This window comes from Schistocerca piceifrons, chromosome 7 (genome assembly GCF_021461385.2).
Source record: "Schistocerca piceifrons isolate TAMUIC-IGC-003096 chromosome 7, iqSchPice1.1, whole genome shotgun sequence".
NCBI lineage: Eukaryota > Metazoa > Arthropoda > Insecta > Orthoptera > Acrididae > Schistocerca > Schistocerca piceifrons.
In genome coordinates this window covers 448,062,428-448,083,990 of record NC_060144.1, presented here as the reverse complement: position 1 = coordinate 448,083,990, position 21,563 = coordinate 448,062,428, and the positions used below count along the sequence as shown (strand labels likewise).

The 21,563-nt window shown below is 38.4% G+C and overlaps 1 protein-coding gene across 1 annotated transcript in view; it reads left to right on the top strand.

Moving 5' to 3' along the window:
* Positions 1-21,563, top strand: part of LOC124709004 (O-acyltransferase like protein-like) — a 192,130-nt gene that overhangs the window by 147,947 nt on the left and 22,620 nt on the right. Inside the window, exon 13 of the mRNA XM_047240637.1 lies at positions 418-550. Within this exon, the coding sequence (XP_047096593.1) occupies positions 418-550 (133 nt within the window). The remainder of the gene's footprint in view (positions 1-417; positions 551-21,563) is intronic.

Below are 21,563 nucleotides of genomic sequence, written 5' to 3'. Positions count from 1 at the left end.
AATTTCCCCTTGGGGTCTCTAAATTAGCCATTAAGAGATATTCAGATGAAAGTATGATCATTTAAATATTGTATTGTAAACTTTTATGTAGTTTATTGAAACTGATATATTTATCTGCATCTGAATTTCCTTCACAGTTATGACTCAGTTTTGCATGTTCTGTGTAGTTAAACAGGAGAGAAAAGATTTTCTTATTATTTTACTATATTTTCATTAATTCACATTTTTGAAAACACAAGCATGTTATTTGAAATTAAAATTAGTTGGTTTCATTTTGATACTTAGTGATGACAGCAAATGTCTGTTCCATAAAAGTATTTGCAAATAGTGACAAAAAAGCAATTTCAGAAATATAAATACAAGTGTTAAGTTCAGCATAGGTAAAGGGAACTGTGCATTGTCTACATTTTGTTTCAGGGATGATCAGCTTTATGAATATATGCGTGATGTTTATATGGCAACACACAACAGGATGACACCCTATCTTGTCGGACTGGCTCTAGGCTACTTGCTCCATAGGATTAAGGGCCAGCCTGTTACTAAAAGTAAGGTATGAAAAAGTATTAAAAATATTCTATGGACTGCATTTAGAATAGTCACTAATTCATTAGATAATGGTTCATGACATTTTCTTTATGTAATTAAGAAGATGTAAATTAGTGCCTCATATACTTACAAATTTAGGAGAAAAGCCTTACTCTGGCAAAAGCTTCTTCAAGGATGCTGCTCAACTGCTTTTCAACTGTTACAGCTTATTCAATAATTTTGTAAGTTTACTGATCACTATTTTAAGGTAGCAGTTGGTAGATAAATACTGTGTTTTCCATAGGTCATACCCTGAAAGGAAGGAAGAGTATGGTTTAACATCACACAGCAATGAAAGTCATTAAATAAAGAGCACAAGCCTATGTAGAATGATGATGGGAATTAAAATCAGCTATGACCTTCTCACTGAAACCGTCTCGCCATCTGTCTTTTTACGAAATCTATGAAAAATCTGGATGGCTAGAGGGAGAATTGAAGCCTACTCCTCAGAAATTTGAGTTCAGTGACTTTCTCATTGTACCATCTCAGTTGATCATTTTTATGAGATGTCATAACTGAGTGAAATGAGTCATGTTACAGATTACTGACATAATGCATTTTTATGCTTGCATATTCATGTCATCTATTTAGAGAGAGTTTCTACAATAAAAAAAAATAAAAATCTGTTGACAACAGCAAACAAATATATTAGTCTTTCAGATTACATATGCTACAAACTTAAATAAATCATAAATGACTCTCACACAATACACTCAAAATACCAGAAGTTGGTCATAATAAACCATAATAATCCTCCATTGACATGGTTGTCTGTTCCCCTAAAACAGGCACCCTCATGACCTGAATAATGTTTAAAGTAAAAATCTTAAGAGTCTGACATGATTGCTTTCTGGTTGTGATCATTATGTTGCTTCATGATGACAGTGGAAAGTAAGGGAATAAATAAAAGCTTCAACATTGGTGTTGATTTTTATGTAAAACCTAAAATAATGGATAAAAATATATGGTCCAATAATGTTGTGATAAAGCATCTTTTAATCAGGATCTCCAGTGCACTAGTGCAATATACTCTCAAGACCAAGAACATTCCACTGGAAAGGAAATGATACCATTGAAAAAAATGCTGACTTAGTTAGAGTCAGTACGAATGTGCAATGCCTGAGGACAAAATTTGCTACATTGTCACAGTTTGTTGAGGAAGTGAGACCAGATGTATTAGGTATATTTGAATACTGACTAACCCAAGCAGAAATACAATACTACAGATGTACTGGATGTCTGGAAATGGTGAATGCAGGGTGTACATGGTGTAGAGAAACAACTAACCATGGTCGTATGTCTGTGTATGTAAGTAGTAAGCTCAGTGCCAAGAAAATTGACTTAACTAACTTTTGTGTACATTTGGACCTAAAATTGGCTGGGGCTGCCAGATGTTAACCTAATTGTTTTTTGTGTGTTCGATTCCCTAGAGGCAATTTTGAAAATTTCACAGACCAGTTGGAGAGCTGTCTACCTCACCTAGTGCATTAAAGGGCAAAAATTTCCTCACATCTAAACTTCAGCATTCATATAGGGGAAGTTAGTGATAAAGAGGGAGCTTTCATGAACTTAGTAAGCAGCTATGGACTATTTATGGCAAATTATCCACCAAAAAATGGAGCTATTTGTCTGACACAGTTATCACAAACCTAAATAGTTGGGACTACAAAGTAAATGTAGTTTACCCTGTACTTGTAGACCACAGTGCAGTAATCATGAAGTTATGGACAAACTCAGTGATTACGCAAGACTTCCCTAGCTGGAATTCTAATTATGTTTTCAGAAATAGAGTTATTACCAAGAAAAGTTTAGAAGATTTAAAAACTACATTATCTTCTATAATTCAGCACCTAATATTTATGTATTGGCACGAAATGACAAATTCAGATGCTCATTCCAGATCCTTGAAGTCAAATTTTATGGAAATTTTCCACTAAAATACAAGAGACATTCAATTGCCAAATCAAAATGCAAACTAACAAAGTAAAGATCTGATATATGCCTAGACAAAAAAATGTATTGTCCAAATACTAACTGACAGGGTCAAAGCAGACATTGATCTTAAGGACAGAATGTACTGCTACTAATTACAGGCTGGGAGTAACTACAGAAAGGAAACACAAAAAGTACAGAAGAAAAGCAGTTCCAAATACATCAAAGCTGCTCACAATCCTTGCAAGGTAGCGTAGTATCTGATTAATGCGCACAGAAAAAGGTTCACCTCTTGCACTAATTCTTGCAGTCTAAATGAATTTGATGAACATTTTATAAATTTAGTGGAAAGCACAGTAGGTGAAATTCCTGAATTTGGAAATAAATACAGCATGATAATGTGGAAGAGTGTGCATCCAGGAGCCCAGATATTTGTAGCGTGTCCTACAGCATGCTTAAAACTATAATTAGTGAAATTGTGCAGCCGCTAACAGTAAGTGCCTTCAAGCTGGGAAATTTCCACACTGTCTGAAAGCGGCATGCACAGTACCTGTCAACAAAGAAAGGTAATCCACATGAAGTGTCAAGCTACAGTTCCATAGCTGTAATACCAGTACTAACTAAGGTGATAGAATTGATAATGAAAGATCAACTGTTACGTTACCTTGAAGGAAATAACATCTTTTATGATACTAACACAGCTTGGAGAAAGGCAGCTCCATGATAACAGCAGTACTTAACTTAGTTACAAGTATGTTTATAGCAGAATCTGTTGCCCTAGTAGTCTGTGACCTTAGTAAGGCATTCAGCTGTATCCAACATAAGATGGTTCTCAGCAAGGTTAAACATATGATACTGTGAGATCTGTTCTGAAAACTTTCAAATCCTACCTGTATAACAGATGACAGACTGTATCAGTGCAAGGAGCAGACCCGGGTGAAAAGAAGTTACAACATGGTGTGTCACAAGGATCCATAATAGGACCTTTGTTGTTCCTGATTTTCATTAATAATGTAGGTTCCAGTAGGCACATCTTGCAGATTTAGATGGCATGAACTTGTTCTCAGAAAGAGAGAATATTCTTAAGGCATTACAACAAGCAGAAATTCTGCTCAATGAAGCCAATGCCTTGTTTATCATGAAGAAGATGAAAATTAATGAAGACAAAACTCAGAGGATTGTATGCAACCTCAGTGATACTGGAGCACTGGGTCATACAGCAGCTGTTAAACTTCTGGGCTCTTTCATTGGTACCAAGTTAACCTCGCAAAAGCACACCAAACACTTATGTTACTATCTTTCACACTTCCTGTACCTCTTGAAGAAACTAAACAGCATGTCAGAACAGTACCTGCTAACAGTGTACTGTGCTATGTCCCACAGTAACATCAGTTCTGGGCAGTTGTTGTGGGGCCAGTCTACAGGCTGCAAGAAAGTGCTTCTTTGCAGAAAACTGACGATTGTAAACCAATTTTTTCCAGATAAGGAGTTCTGAATGTTTTCATCCAGGATGAATTCAACCACCTCATTCACATAAAGATAAATCATGAGCCCTACAGAAAGAGAATGAAGTTCACCAGTGCTTCTATCACAATAAAGACAGTATAGACAGACCAAGATGTCAATAAAAAAGATAAATAACTAATTAAAAAAAAACACAACACACAAAACAGCTTCCCAATGCTGATCCTAAAATTACTTACTGCTGTACCTAAGGGCATTCAGTTTTTACTACTGCAGCAACTTACAACTAACATTCTGTGTAAATCAAAAGAGCAACTTTTGTACAGAACTGAAGAAATCTTCTCTAGTGATAGGACAGTGTCTACCCAAGCTGCATCTCCATTTTGCTGTTTAATTAAACTATGTTCTTGTATTGATTTCATAGTTTTGTTATTATTGTAGAGCATATCATAATCTTATTCTTAACTCCAATATATTTTATAGTATCCTTATTGTTGTGGACTGGCAAGACAGCCAATCCACTAGCAGGAAGCCGAAAGGCACGCGTTTAAGCTCACGCAGGCTGGCGTGAGGTCTGGAACAGGTAAAGTAATTATACTATCAAGAAAAGTACGTAGCTGCTGGAATACTTAACTTTAATCCATAATTGGTGAACATTGCTCGTGACGGTACATGTTTTACAGCATCAATAGTGACTGGTAATGGCGTCTTGCTTGGTCGTAGCAAATGACAAGCTGAAGGCTATGCTATCGTCTCGGCAAATGAGAGCGTAATTTGTCAGTGAACCATCGCTAGCAAAGTTGGCTGTACAACTGGGGCGAGTGCTAGGAAGTCTCTCTAGACCTGCCGTGTGGCGGCGCTCGGTCTGCAATCACTGATAGTGGCGACACGCGGGTCCGATGTATACTAACGGACCGCGGCCGATTTAAAGGCTACCACCTAGCAAGTGTGGTGTCTGGCAGTGACACCACACTTATTAGTATCAAGTGGTATTGTATTCATTTTATTCTTGTAACATTATTGTATCTTGACACTCACTGTCTTTACAGTCATGGCTGGTGAATGACTTAGAATCAGTAATAAATGGTAACTGTAAGTAGATTGTTTAGGCATATTTAACAACACTGAAACTTCTGGCAATGCTGTACTTATGCTGTTACACCTAATAACCCAGAATTGCCATACATCATATTCTTCTCTGTAGCACTGCTCTGTGTGTTCTGTGTGATGTTCAAAGTCTGTGGTGCACAGCCCTTCATTGATGGTATTCAGATCCTTTTTTGATTATAGTATATTAATTACTTATCCCTCAGACTCTGCCATAACTATAACTTTATTACAGTGAAGACAGGAAGAGAAATGTAGTGCTACAGAAAGAGTCCCGAAGATTAAATAGGTAGATCACATTACTAATGAGGAGATACTATACTGAATTGGAGGTAAAAGTAATTTATGGCACAACTTGGCTAAAAGATAGGATCAGTTGTTATGACATGTACTGAGGAATCAAGGAATAGTCTATGTGCTAATGGAGGGAAGTTGGAGGATAAAAATTACAGACGGAGACCTAGACTTGATTACAACAAGCAGGTCCAAATGGATTTAGGTTGCAGTAGTTATGCAGAGGTGAAGGGGCTTGTACAAGATAACACGAGTAACGTGTTTCTTATGGTTTTTTGGTCTGTCAACACCCTTTCAATTAAATCAGGGGAGAATCCAGAAATACAACTGTGTAATCTATTAAATTTTGGGCATGTAGCTGTGCAAATACTACTTCATCCACTGATATTTCAGCTGCATACCATCTGACCATCTACAGAGTGAGCCGCAAGACTCTGAAGATGGCCAGACTGTACTCAGCCGAAATATCAGTACAAGAGGTAGCATTTGCACAGCTGCATACCCAGAACTATTCATTACACTACAAGAACTTAAAAAGGCACATGTAGTTGTGTATACAATTATATGTCAGATCGTGCAAACAGGAGAGGCGCTTAGCAACAGGCAGAGACATTTTGTGTAGAAAACTTTGGAGAAGCTGACAATGGTGTATCTCAAGATAGAGGCCTCATAATGGAAACTTGTTTATTATATGTCTGAATTTCGTTTGTTTATTTCAGATTTTCTCTTTTATACTATTTATTTCGTTCCTACATCTTGTGGCTCTCCAAGTCCAGGTGTTGACTTCTCCCTCTCTGCACTTTCTTTTCATCTATCCTTTCACTTTTCCTATTTTTTGAAACTTTTCCATCCACATAATGAGGTAATTTTAAAAATAAAAAAATGGCAGATTCAAGTACATGCATAAAAAATTGTATCACTCATTTTTTGGCGCTTTTTGATTTCATGGCTAGTAAGTGGATTGAAAATTTTTATATTAAAAACAACAGCAATAATAATAATAATAATAATAATAATAATAATAATAATAATAATAAACCCTGTGTAAGGCCCGGGAAAAGAATAGGCCTCTGGTATGTTCTGCCAGTCATAAAAGGTGACGAAAAGAACAAACCACTAATAGGGCAACCCCCCTTTTAGTGTGATTAGTTGGTTCAGGACAGAACTAATGAAGCCTTGGACAAGCGCTGTCATGGTCGGGGATGACGTTTGAACCCTATGCCTGTCCACAATGGTAACAACACTGCTAGCCACACGGAAAATGATTTAAATCTAAATAGAGGTGTTTTGCAGGATATGCTTCCTGCAACCATCCTAGAAGGAAAACAAAGACAGAAGATGAGATGATCAGATGAAGTTAACCGACACGTCATGTTCTGTTATCACCAAGCAACAAACTTAGGAACCAACGCAACTGGATACAGATCACAAGTATACACAACATTTATTACCAGATACCCAGAATTAAAATTTTTAACAGAACAATGACTAGCTGATCAGATCTGTGTAATAATAAAAAATAACAGGATACCCCAGTCAGAATTAGAAAACATCAAACAACAACAAACTGTCAACACAATCATACACAACAAAATAAATGAAAATACAACTATGGAAGAGTTACAACTACTGGTTTATATAGGAGCACTCACTACACTAAATATACACACTAGGCAGAGATCAGAACCAACCAACACACAGAAGAAACCCAAAAAACCAGCATGGCAACACAGGCTACAGATCAGAATAGAAAAACTGAGAAAAGACATTGGACAGCTAACACAATTTATAAGAAATGAAAAATCAGACAAAAAATGAAAAAGGTTAGGTAAAATCTCACAACAAGAAGCGATAGAGCAATTAGATGAAAAGAAGCAGAAATTACAAGCATTGGTCAAACGACTTAGAAGATACAAAAAAAGTGAACATAGAAGGAAACAAAATCAAACATTCAACACAAACCAAAAGAGGTTTTACCAGACAATAGATCACACACATTAAAATAGACAATCCACCAAACATAACAGACATGGAACGCTTCTGGAGCAACATATGGTCAAACCCGGTACAACATAACAGACATGCACGGTGGATACAAGCAGAAACAGACACATACAAGATGATACCACAAATGCCTGAAGTGATAAATTTGCAACGTGAAGTCACCCGAGCAATTAATTCTACACACAACTGGAAAGCCCCTGGAAAAGATAAAATAGCAAATTTCTGGCTAAAGAAGTTCACCTCAACACTTTCACATCTAACTAAATTATTTAACATTATGGATATAATAGAGGGAAACATTCCACGTGGAAGCCCAGGCTATCCGAGATCTGAAGGCTGACCGATCTATTGTCATTCTTCCGGCGGACAAGGGTTCCACGACCGTGGTACTTGATCATCGGGAGCATGTGGCTGAGGGACTGCATCAGCTTTCAGACAACACCACATACAAAGTTTGCCAAGGTAATCCCATTCCTGATGTCCAGGCAGAGCTTCAAGGAATCCTCAGAACCTTAGGCCCCCTACAAAACCTTTTACCTGACTCCATCAACCTCCTGACCCCACCGACACCCTGAACCCCTACCTTCTTCCTAAAATTCCCAAACCCAATCATCCCGGCCACCGCATTGTAGCTGGTTACCAAGCCCCCACAGAACGTATCTCTGCCTACGTAGATCAACACCTTCAACCCATTACATGCAGTCTCCCATCCTTCATCAAAGACACCAACCACTTTCTCGAACGCCTGGAATCCTTACCCAATCTGTTACCCCCAGAAACCATCCTTGTAACCATTGATGCCACTTCCTTATACATAAATATTCCGCACGTTCAGGGCCTGCGATGGAGCACTTCCTTTCACGCCGATCACCTGCCAGCCTACCTAAAACCTCTTTCCTCATTACCTTAGCCAGCTTCATCCTGGCCCACAACTTCTTCACTTTTGAAGGCCAGACATACCAACAATTAAAGGGAACAGCCATGGGTACCAGGATGGCCCCCTCATACGCCAACCTATTCATAGGACACTTAGAGGAAGCCTTCTTGGTTACCCAGGCCTGCCAACCCAAAGTTTAGTACAGATTTATTGATGACATCTTCATGATCTGGACTCACAGTGAAGATGAACTCCAGAATTTCCTCTCCAACATCAACTCCTTTGGTTCCATCAGATTCACCTGGTCCTACCCCAAATCCCATGCCACTTTCCTTGATGTTGACCTCCACCTGTCCAATGGCCAGCTTCACACGTCCATCCAAATCAAACCCACCAACAAGCAACAGTACCTCCATTATGACAGCTGCCACCCATTTCACATCAAACGGTCCCTTCCCTACAGCCTAGGTCTTCGTGGCAAACGAATCTGCTCCAGTCCAGACTCCCTGAACCATTACACCAACAATCTGAAAACAGCTTTCGCATCCTGCAACTACCCTCCCGACCCGGTACAGAAGCAAATAACCAGAGCCACTTCCTCATCCCCTCAAGCCCAGAACCTCCCACAGAAGAACCACAAAAGTGCCCCACTTGTGACAGGATACTTTCCGGGACTGGAATGTGGCTCTCCAGCAGGGATACGACTTCCTCAAATCCTGCCCTGAAATGAGATCCATCCTTCATGAAATCCTCCCCACTCCACCAAGAGTGTGTTTCCGCCGTCCACCTAACCTTCGTAACCTCTTAGTTCATCCCTATGAAATCCCCAAACCACCTTCCCTACCCTCTGGCTCCTACCCTTGTAACCGCCCCCGGTGTAAAACCTGTCCCATGCACCCTCCCACCACCACCTACTCCAGTCCTGTAACCCAGAAGGTGTACACAATCAAAGGCAGAGCCACGTGTGAAAGCACCCACGTGATTTACCAACTGACCTGCCTACACTGTGAAGCTTTCTATGTGGGAATGACCAGCAACAAACTGTCCATTCGCATGAATGGACGCAGGCAGACAGTGTTTGTTGGTCATGAGGATCACCCTGTGGCTAAACATGCCTTGGTGCACGGCCAGCGCATCTTGGCACAGTGTTACACCGTCCGGGTTATCTGGATACTTCCCACTAACACCAATCTGTCAGAACTTCGGAGATGGGAACTTGCCCTTCAGTATATCCTCTCTTCTCGTTATCTGCCAGGCCTCAACCTCCGCTAATTTCAAGTTGCCGCCGCTCATACCTCACCTGTCTTTCAACATCATCTTTGCCTCTGTACTTCTGCCTAGACTGACATCTCTGTCAAAACTCTTTGCCTTTACAAATGTCTGCTTGTGTCTGTGTATGTGCAGATGGATATGTGTGTGTGTGTGTGTGTGTGTGTGTGTGTGTGTGTGTGTGTGTGTGTGTGTGTGTATACCTGTCCTTTTTTCCCCCTAAGGTAAGTCTTTCCGCTCCCGGGATTGGAGTGACTCCTTACCCTCTCCCTTAAAACCCACATCCTTTTGTCTTTCCCTCTCCTTCCCTCTTTCCTGATGAAGCAACCATTGGTTGCGAAAGCTTGAATTTTGTGTGTATGTTTGTGTTTGTTTGTGTGTCTATCGACCTGCCAGCGCTTTCGTTTGGTAAGTCACATCATCTTTGTTTTTAGATATAAATTATTTAACAGTTACATTGCAGACCCATACACATTCCCTGATACACTTACACATGGAATAACTTATCTGAAACCTAAAGATCAAGCAGACACAGAAAACCCAGCAAAATATTGCCCCATAACATGCCTACCAACAATATACAAAATATTAACTTCAGTCATTACACAGAAATTAATGACACATACAACACAGAACAAAATTATAGATGAAGTACAAAAAGGCTGTTGCAAAGGAGCATGAGGATGTAAAGAGCAACTGATAATAGATGCAGAGGTGACATATCAAGCTAAAACTAAACAAAGGTCGCTACACTACGCACACATTGATTACCAAAAAGCTTTTGATAGTGTACCCCACTCATGGTTACTACAAATATTGGAAATATACAAAGTAGATCCTAAATTGATACAGTTCCTAAACATAGTAACGAAAAATTGGAAAACCACACTTAATATCCAAACAAATTCAAATGGTATCACATCACAGCCAATACAGATTAAGCATGGAATATACCAAGGAGACTCATTAAGTCCTTTCTGGTTCTGCCTTGCTCTGAACCCACTATCCAACATGCTAAACAATACAAATTATGGATACAATATTACTGGAACATACCAACACAAAATCACACATTTGCTATACACGGATGATCTAAAACTACTGGCAGCAACAAATCAACAAATCAACCAATTACTAAAGATAACAGAAGTATTCAGCAATGATATAAATATGGCTTTTGGAACAGACAAATGTAAGAAAAATAGCATAGTCAAGGGAAAACACACTAAACAAGATGATTACATATTGGATAACCACAGTGACTGCATAGAAGTGATGGAAAAAACAGATGCCTGTAAATATCTAGGATACATACAAAAAATAGGAATAGATAATACAAATATTAAAGAAAAACTAAAAGAAAAATATAGACAAAGACTAACAAAAATACTGAAAACAGAATTGACAGCAAGAAACAAGACAAAAGCTATAAATAATTATGCTGTACCAATATTGACCTACTCATTTGGAGTAGTGAAATGGAGTAACACAGACCTAGAAGCACTCAATACACTTACATGATCACAATGCCACAAATATAGAATACATGACATGCATTCAGCAACAGAAAGATTCACATTAAGCAGAAAGGAAGAAGGAAGGGGATTTATCGACATAAAAAACCTACATTATGAACAGGTAGACAATTTAAGAAAATTCTTTATAGAATGAGCAGAAACTAGCAAAATACACAAAGCAATCACTCATATAAATACATCGGCTACACCATTGCAATTTTACAACCACTTCTACAACCCTTTAGATCACATAACATCAACAGATACGAAGAAAGTAAATTGGAAAAAGAAAACACTACATGGCAAGCACCCGTATCATCTAACACAGCCACACATCGATCAATACGCATCCAACACATGGCTAAGAAAAGGCAATATATACAGTGAAACGGAAGGATTCATGATTGCAATACAGGATCAAACAATAAACACTAGATATTACAGTAAGCATATTATTAAAGATCCCAATACCACAACAGATAAATGCAGACTTTGCAAACAACAAATAGAAACAGTAGACCACATCGCAAGTGGATGTACAATACTAGAAAATACAGAATACCCCAGAAGACATGACAGTGTAGCAAAAATAATACATCAACAACTTGCCATACAACATAAACTAATAAAACAACACGTTCCCACATACAAGTATGCACCACAAAATGTACTGGAGAATGATGAATACAAATTATACTGGAACAGAACCATTATAACAGATAAAACAATACCTCATAACAAACCTGACATCATACTCACCAGTAAAAAGAAGAAATTAACACAACTAATCGAAATATCCGTACCCAATACAACAAATATAGAGAAGAAAACAGGAGAAAAAATTGAAAAATACATCCAACTGGCTGAGGAAGTCGAGGACATGTGGCATCAGGATAAAGTTGACATTATACCAATTATACTATCAACTACAGGAGTCATACCACACAATATCCACCAGTACATCAACGCAATACAGCTACATCCAAACGTATATATACAACTACAGAAATCTGTAATTATTGATACATGTTCAGTTACCCAAAAGTTCCTAAATGCAATGTAACATATACCATACAGTTAAAAGGAAGTCACGCTTGATCAATATCTGCATCACTTTCCATTTTTAACCAGACATAACATCTGAGAAAGGAAAGAAATAATAATGATACCCTCTTTTGAAAATAAGTACTGGCCATCCCATTTCTCACTTTGCGTACTTTACAATTTTCTGAGTGAATGTTTTCCTTTTTGTACCATTAATAACAAAAATTGTAGCAATAACATTGAACAGCAGAAATAAATAATACTGACTACATACTGAACACATTGTTATCTTGCTGCCAGAATAGTGCCCTTCTTGAAAGGCCACATATTTCTATGCCAGAAGCTAAGAAAAATAATCAGCAGAGAATAGACAATGTGAGCCATATCCTGCTGTGGTAGGCTATTTGTTAATTGAGTTGGTATTTGAAGAATGACACTTGGCTATCTTCTGTGTTGCTATGATGATTACTAAACTGAGTGAGCAATCCACATACTATCAAAGAAGCTGTAGGGTTGTAGGTAACAAAACAACCTACAATATTACTAAAAATATTGGAATCAGCCTTTTGGAGATATGTAGCAAAGAAGAACTACTTGCTAAAAAAGTTATAGAGAAAAAATAAAAAGTAAAAGGTGCAATGCCTTAGCAGTACAAAGAGCTAAGTGGAAGATACAAAATGCTAATCATGACACAGTGCTTTTCTGTGTTGTTAAAATAAAAACTGGTCTCATCTTTTCATTTCTTTTTTTTTTAAAGACATTGTAATGAAGACAAAACATGGATTCAGTGTATCAAAAGATGACAGAATGAGGTAGACCTAAAAAAACTGGTAAAATGGCTATGTCTGATATCCAAAAAGCTTTAAAAAGGTTGTGCTGTAGGAAAGCACTAGATGCATACAAAATAAAAAATTTCTAGTTGAAATATCTGACACTAGCACATGTAACACTAATTAAATACTTCACAGAAACAGTAGAAGATCCTTTTTAGAAATATATTCACACCCAGTGGAAAGTGTTATGTATGTACTAGCTAAAACTGGGGCTACTGAGAAATACAGCAATTACCATCCAATAGCCTATCTCTCCATTGTCTACAAACTGTTCTTAACTCTTTTGTTCATAACTGTTTTAAGTGATAGGATCTACACTCTTTGTGAGAAAGGATTAGGAAGAGAAACAACGTATTAGAAGCTTTTTGCATTGAAAGCACCTTGATCTACATTTATACTTCACAAACCACCATACAGTACCTGGCAGAGGGCACTTCTGGTACTATTATTATTTCCCCCCTTCCCTGTTCCATTCACAGGAATGACTGATGGTAAGCCTATAAAGTTTTAATTTATTAGATTTTTCAACAATATTATGAAAAGGTTAGTTACTACTCACCATATAGCAGAGATTCTGAGTTGCAGATAGGCACAACAAAAGAGCTTTATTAGGTTTTTCTTGTCATAGTAATTTCATGAGTCATATGTGGGAAGATGTGATATGCTACCACACTAACCTGGGAACATATGCTCTTGGACTTTCAAAATGAACCTCTCAATGATGCACAGTGTCTATCACTGTGCTTTATTGAGGATCTCCTTCATGCTCTTGGAGCTAATAAACAATCCTGTACAAAACACATCACTCTTCACTGAATCTTTTCTATCTCTTTTTATTAATTCATTTTGGTAAGGGTCCCAGTCTTCTGAGTAATATTCAAGAAGTGGTCAAAGAAGAGTTTTGTAAGACACTTATTTCATGGATGAATTACATTTCCTTAAGATTCTTCCAATGAATCTCAGCCAGGTATCTCCTTTTACTAGCATTCCTCTCTAGGTTACTGTAGACAATTACTCTTAGGTATTTTACCATAATTACTATTTCCATCGATTTATCACAAATAGTGCAGAAAAACCGAAATATGTTTCTCTTCCTGTTTTTACACAATACATTACATTTATTTTTATTTGGGATCAACTGTCAGTCCCTGTATCAATCATGTATCTTCTGTGGGGTCCTCCTGTATTTTGCTTCTGGTGCTGAAACATTTCTAAAGATAACAGCACTGTCTGCAAACAGCTTTATGGGGTTACAAAAATTATGAGCTAGATCATTAATATATATTGTAAATGGTGCCAGTACTCCAACTCTCCCTTAGGCTACTCCAAAAATTACCTGTCACTATTTTCCTTTTGAGAATAACATGTTGAATTTTATCTGCAAGGGAATTTTGAATCCACTCACAAATCTCGTCTGGTACTTGAGAAGTTCACATTTTGTTCACTAATTGCCAGTGCAGAACTGTATCAAATGCCTTCCTGAAGTCAAGGAACATGGCACCATCCTGGGCACTGTTCCATCTCTAATGACCTCATTGTTTGTGGGACAATAAACCCTAATCTTCCTTCCTTCTGGGAACTGTCGTCTATGGCCCTCTAGATTTCATTCCTGTTTGTGAAGTTGATGTTGATTCCTATAGAAGAATTTATCATTCTCCAAAAATGTCATAATGCATGATCAAGAAACATGTTTCATAATTATGCATCAAACTGATGTCAGGAAGAGAGATCTGTATTTATCTACATGTCTGTCAATCCTATTTGAAAACATGAATAACCTGGTTTTTCCTATCACTAGGTACACCTAATTTCTGCAGCAGCCTATGATAAGCTACTGCAGGAGGAATGCAAGTTCTTTTGTGTTACCTGCGTAGAATTTGATAGTTATCTCACTCAGTCCCAGTACCTTTCCACAGTTGAGCATTTTTCATTGATTTCATATTCTGCGATCACTTTCTCAATATCTGCCATCATGACATTATGCAATTAGTGAAAGGAAGAATCATATTGTGACCTTCCACTGTAGAAATATTGAAGGAAGATTAGGGTTTAATGCCCCATAGACATCGATATCATTAGACACAGTCTACAGTGAAACAGTTTTGGAAGACTGAATTCAATACTTTGGCATACTTGCTCTCACCTTCCATTTTGGTGCCAGTATGGTGATGTGAACAGAAGATTTAGACATGCTTACTGGCTTCCACATGGCCCAATTTTTTTAGTGTTTTTGATTACCAAAATTTTTCTTCCACATTCATTAAATGCTTCTGCCATTGCTCTCCTTATGCTCATTTTCACTTCTTTGCTCATTTTCATTTCTTTGCTTAAATATACAACGAAGCTCTCTTTAACTTCATAACAACTTTCAAACAGTTCTACTGAGCCATGGTGGGTCTTTCCCATCCCTTACAATCTTGCCCAACACATACTGAACTAATGAACATTGTATAATACTTCTGAATTTTATCCATTTGTGCATTAAATCTTCGTCACATCTGAGATCATTTCAGAATCAACTGAGCCTCTGGCTTATAACTTCCACTCAGCTGCAAATCAAAGGATCATGAAAGATTCTGGATATAATGCTGCAAATAGCTTGTTCCCCATGTGTGATGTTAGCTACCTTCACCAATGCAGCAAACCAACTAAACCAACCAAGGATGGCCTCAGAACCTAGGTAGGAAGCATCATTCATGTGAAAATGAGCTGAAGTTTGCACCTGGTTACACCCAGTTCCTACAGTAACCACTAACAGAGCTCTCTCTTCATTTTGGATGAAAATCAGGTGCTCCATCATGCACCTAATGTTGGAGCTACCAGTTAGCAACATATCCATTCTCTGAGGTTGTCCAAACTTGGCAGGGCTTTTGGCTACTGGCCCACCAGCTGAAACATCCCATACTGGCTCAGATATTTTATCAGAACAGGGCAGTGTCTTGTACATGTAGCTAAGATTGCAGGGGGCAACAGTGCAATTAGTTCCCACAGTCACCTCTGTACCAGAGATTTGAAACCTCACCATTGTCTGCCACTTATCTATGAGCAAGGACAAACACTTCAGATGGTGTGCATCATAAGAAGCAGTGACAGCTGAGTTTGTGGGATATTTAAATGGCACCAGAGGTGTTGCAGCTTTTGCCATAGGGTGCTCTAATTTCACTGCAACTCAGGGCAGCAGCTTGTTGATTATAGCCAACACAGCTTCTACTCCTACTCCTCGATTCAGTGCAGGTACTGACAACCATTCATAATTTTCATAACAGGCTCACCTAATTACTTATGATCAATCATGTGAAAATCTATGCAGTCCTTTTTCAGTCTCTTAAGAAATTCGTTCATATATTATTTTCAGAATTTTAAACAAATCTCAAACACATAAATTGTCACATTTGGCACTCTAGTCAAAAGACTAACTTGACTTATTTTATAAATCACAACTACAATTCAGTGCATGTTAAAAGTTATTGAAATGTTAAGGGAAGAAACTCATGTTGATAAGGCCATTAGTGTCTCCGTGGAGAAGTTTGTAGTTATGGCACTATTTATGTAAATAAACTAAATTGTTTGTAACATTTTTTGTAATTATTTGATTAGAAAAATAATCTGTTCATTACACTGCAGGCATTGCCCCTTTTTATCTGGTGTATCATAAATGTGACTTCCATGATGGATTCAGTGGTTAAAATTTATTATAAACAACAATGGCAATAATGTCAACAACTTTTTAACTATTAAAGCTTCAGACATAGATTTATGTCCAATCAGATAGTCCCACTGTCACGGTACTGAAACTGACATCTGTTTTTCCCTAGCATGCTTATATCAAGTTTTAATGTGTTTTCATTAAAATCATATTAGTGATGACATTTCAAGTGACAGGTCCCTCCATATTAGCTCATCTGGTGACCATATTGCTAGAACACATCCCTTCTTCTGCCTGGAAAAACCTCAATGATCACTGGGCCTCGTGGCTTGCTAGCCACCTTTACTTCCACTCAGCTTGCCAGTCATGGTCCATCTGATAGCTGGCCACCCCAACAAACATTCACACAGACTCACAGCCGACCTGTCAGATTTAGTCCATCTTGCAACAGTCAAACCAGTTGCTTGTAATATCACATTGAGACATACATTAACAAAAGACAAGGAAATCATAGAAACTTAATATGTATGTGTGTTAACAATGAAGTACTATTATACTGATTCATGCTTATGCCAGCTAAATTTTATTGCATAAATTAGAAATAAAGCTGCTGCTTTGAAAAAAGCTGCAGTCCTCTGTTCTGCTAAGTAGCTGCTGTTCATACACCATTGGTAGCTTAATATTTACTTAATTACAATGGTATTTTCCAAACAAAATAGTTACCTATATCTGTAAATACTGAATCCTCTTTTACGGCAGTACATCACTACTTGTGATGCAACTTTGCTACAAACAATGCTACTTGCCTACAGCTATTAAAGCCTTTCCATCTTTCAAATAAAATTGTAATTTGTAGAAACAGTGATGAATGAGGTTTGTTTTTAAATTTCTTTCAACAGTTTGGAATTTCCAATTTTTTGCTTTGTGTTAGACTGGACCTTACTAAATATCTTCACCCCACTCTGATTCTGAGACAAGTAGGCAATGTCTGCATGAAAATTATTTTTGTCTTGCACTGTGTACACCACAGGCCAAACTGATTATAGCTGTCAGCAATAAAAACATTAAGAAGTAAATGTATTGGAAAGAGAGTAATAATTTTGATACCCTTAAAAAGACTTCTGCACGATGTACGGTTATCTACTGTACACAATATCATTAATGCTAACCACTGCTGAATAAACTGTTTATGTACTTTAAATGCACTGCTACCGAATTATCATATCATTTCATAAGGCAATGAGTAAAAATACAGGGAGTTTCAAGATGGAATAGCAATTGCTGTTCACCACATAGCAAAGCTGTTGAGTTGCAACCAGGCACAGTGAAAAAGATTGTTAGAAATATTCAGCTTTGAGACAGTCTTTCTTCAGAAGCAGAAAACTCACCCACAGTCACACATACATGGCCACTATCACTGGGCACTAAGGCTCAACTGCTATGGAGATGCAGTTGCAGTTGTGCCTTAGTGCTTCTCTGTCCTGTACCATAGCAGAACTGAGGTACCAGGGATGACTGCTGCTATGCCAGCCAAAGCTGTGGTGCAACACGTCTCTCCTCTTCAATGGATCTGATCCACTGAATCATAGACATCTGCATCTCTGGAAAATGTCTTGACAACACATCTCACAGTTTGATATATATATATGTACAGTACATTTTTACTTCTCTTATGCTAATCCAGCATGCAACACAATGTTCACTGGCAGTTTAATTACTAACAATTATTTTTAAGTTTGACCCAGTCAACTGGCACACTGGGAGTTCAGGTGAGCAGGCGATTTTCCACCTAAAATACACACTAAGATTTTTTTTTTTTTTTTTTTTAAAAAAAAAGATGCTCCACAAAGGAATATTCCAACTGGGATATAAATCAGTAGATGTGATGTAAATGTACAGGCAAACAAATGATTACAATTTCACAATAATTGGGTGATTTATTCAAGATAAAGAGCTTCACCATTTAACCAAATCAATAATGTGTTGATCCCTTATGCATGCAGTAATTTGGCTTGGTACTGATTGACAGGATTGTTGGATGTCCTCCAGAGGAATAGAGTGTCACATTCTGTCCAATTGGCATGTCAGATTGCCCAATAGCAAGATAGTTGGAGGGCCCTGCCTATAATGCTCCAAATTTTCTCAATTGGGGAGACATCTGGTGACCTTGCTGGCCAAGGTAGAGTTTGGCAAGCACAAAGACAAGCAGTAGAAACTATTTCCATGTGTGGGTAGGCATTATCTTGCTGAAATGTAAGTCCTGGACTGCTTATTATGAAGGGCAACAAAATGGACCAAGTAGGGTAGCACACTGGTTAGCACTGGACTTGCATTCGGGATGATGATGATTCACACCTACATCTGGCATCTTGACTTAGGTTTTCTATGATTTTCCTGAATTGCATAATGCAAATGACAGGATAGTTCCTTTGAAAAGGCACAGCCATTTTCCTTCTCCATCCTTCCATAATCCAAATAGTGCTCTGCCTCTGATGACCTTGTTATCAATGAGATGTTAAACACTAATTTCCTCCTCCCTCCTCCACAAAAAAACAAGGCATAGAATATTGCCAATGTACCACTGTGCTGTAAGGGTGCCACAGATGACAACCAAAAGTGTCTTTCTATGAAAAGAAATGGCACTCCAGATCATCACTCCTGGTTGTCAGGCTGTATGGCAGACAACAGTCAGGTTGGTGTCCCAATGCTGTCTAGGGCATCTCAGACACATATTCAGCCTGGAATCTCATTGATATTGTGGTGTCACCGCCAGACACCACACTTGCTAGGTGGTAGATTAAATCGGCCGCGGTCCATTTAGTACATGTCGGACCCGCGTGTCGCCACTGTGTGATCGCAGACCTAGCGCCACCACAAGGCGGGTCTCGTGATACGAACAAGCACTCGTCCCAGTTGCACGGACGACCTAGCTAGTGACTAGATGTACGAAGCCTTTCTCTCTCATTAGCCGAGAGACAGAATAGCCTTCAGCTAAGTTAATGGCTACGAACTAGCAAGGCGCCATTAGCCTTACAGTGATTGTAATTAAAGTCTCCTGTGTATAGTCAAGAGCGATGTACCACAATGATTGATTAAAGATAAGTATTAATCCAGCTACGTACTTTTCTTCATAGCATTAATTACGTAGCCTGTTCCAGTACTTCACGCCCATCTGCGTTAGTCTAGCGTGCATTTTCAGCCATCTCGATCTACAAGGTGTTGGCCCAGCTGCCGACACATCAGATATGTGTAGAATTGTCTTAGGCAGTGGTGCTATATGAACCTGATTGTCACTTGCCATACAGCCTGACAACCAGGAATGATGGTCTGGGGTGCCATTTCTTTTCATAGTAGGACACCTTCAGTTGTCATCAAAGGTACTTACAGCCCAGCAGCTTGTTGACAATATTCTATGCCCTGTTTTGTTGTCCTTCAAGGCAAGCCATCCTGGGCTTACATTTCAGTAAGCCAATGCCCACCTTCACATGGTGAGAGTTTTTACTGCTTGTCTTTGTGCTTGCCAAAACCTACCTTGGCCATCAAGGTTGCCAGATCTGTTCCCCATTGAGAATGTTTGGAGCTTTATGAGCAGGGCTCTCCAACCAGGTCAGGGTTTTGGCAATCTATTGCATCAATTGGACAGAATTTGGCACAATATTCATTAGGAGAACATGCAACAACTCTATCAATCAGTGCTGAGCTGACTGATTCCGTAAGGCCAGACATGGACCAACATGTTTTTGACTTGCTCAATTTGTGAAGCTCTTCCTTTTGAATAAATTATCTAATTTTTGTGAAATTGTAATCATTTGTTTGTCTGTACTTGTAAATCACATCTACCAATTTCTGTTCCATTTGGATAATTCCTTTGTGGTTCATCATCTTGTTTTGTCATAGAATGTAGATGCAGACTCCACAAAGCTGAGTTAGAACCACAATGGTTCCTGATGCTGGCACAATCATCATAATGATTTTGCAATGTCAATCATTAAGGTATTGCTGCATATGCTGGAGCACCTGATCCGCAGTAATGCAGCACTCTTCAGTTGCTGTCAGCTCACTAAACTTCCATTGTTTTTCACACTTATCCACTACTGAATTATAATATAACAAATACAGAGAAACAACTACAAAAATAATATTGCAGCACTCAGCTTTCTTGTTAAATTATTTTAAAAAATCGTCTTTTACCAGTAAACTGTTCCTCTCAATTGATCATTTGTGCTTGGCATTTCTTCTCATTTATCTGGTGGATTTTTAACTCACTGTGTTGGTACATATCTCAGAATGCTATCTCTGTTACAAAAGTCTGCCTTACGTAGTCTGTTCATCCTTTTTGAGTGATGAACCTTGCAGCTGCACATTATTGGCATCAGTTTCCTCCCAGTTGGAACAATGCCCCACCAAGTTCTATCATGAGCTACTGAAGATCAGTGTTTGGATGACGCTTCTTCTTACCTCCAGTAAATATTACATTGCAAGTATGAACAGTTTTATGAACCTTCTTATCCTTAGGTATCCCTTTGTCAGCCTGATCACTAGTATGACAAGCAATTTCCTTTTTCTTCTTTTATGCCCCCCGCCCTCTTGTATGTGTGCCACCATCAAAGTTGGTGATGAATCTGGTGCAATATTTGCAGCTAAATGTGTATGTACCACCTCATTATCCGCAACATTTGCAACATAATTAACGTCATCAGCTGCTTTTTCTTTGTCCTTTGCAGTATCTGCAATGGAATTACTCTCTGTGGCTATGCTTTTCTTGACACAAACAACCACTGGCACTTATAATTTTCTGTACATGTCCATCCAGGATAACAATTGACCCAAGCTCCATGGCCTGTAGGCGGCACTCATTAACTCCCAATATCACCCATATTGCTATTCACATACTATTCATCTCATTATGACACCTTTAATTTGCCTGGCACTGCAACTGTTTCAGACTCTGAATTCTTGCAAGAAGTTAGAGCTAATAATCCCACTGCATT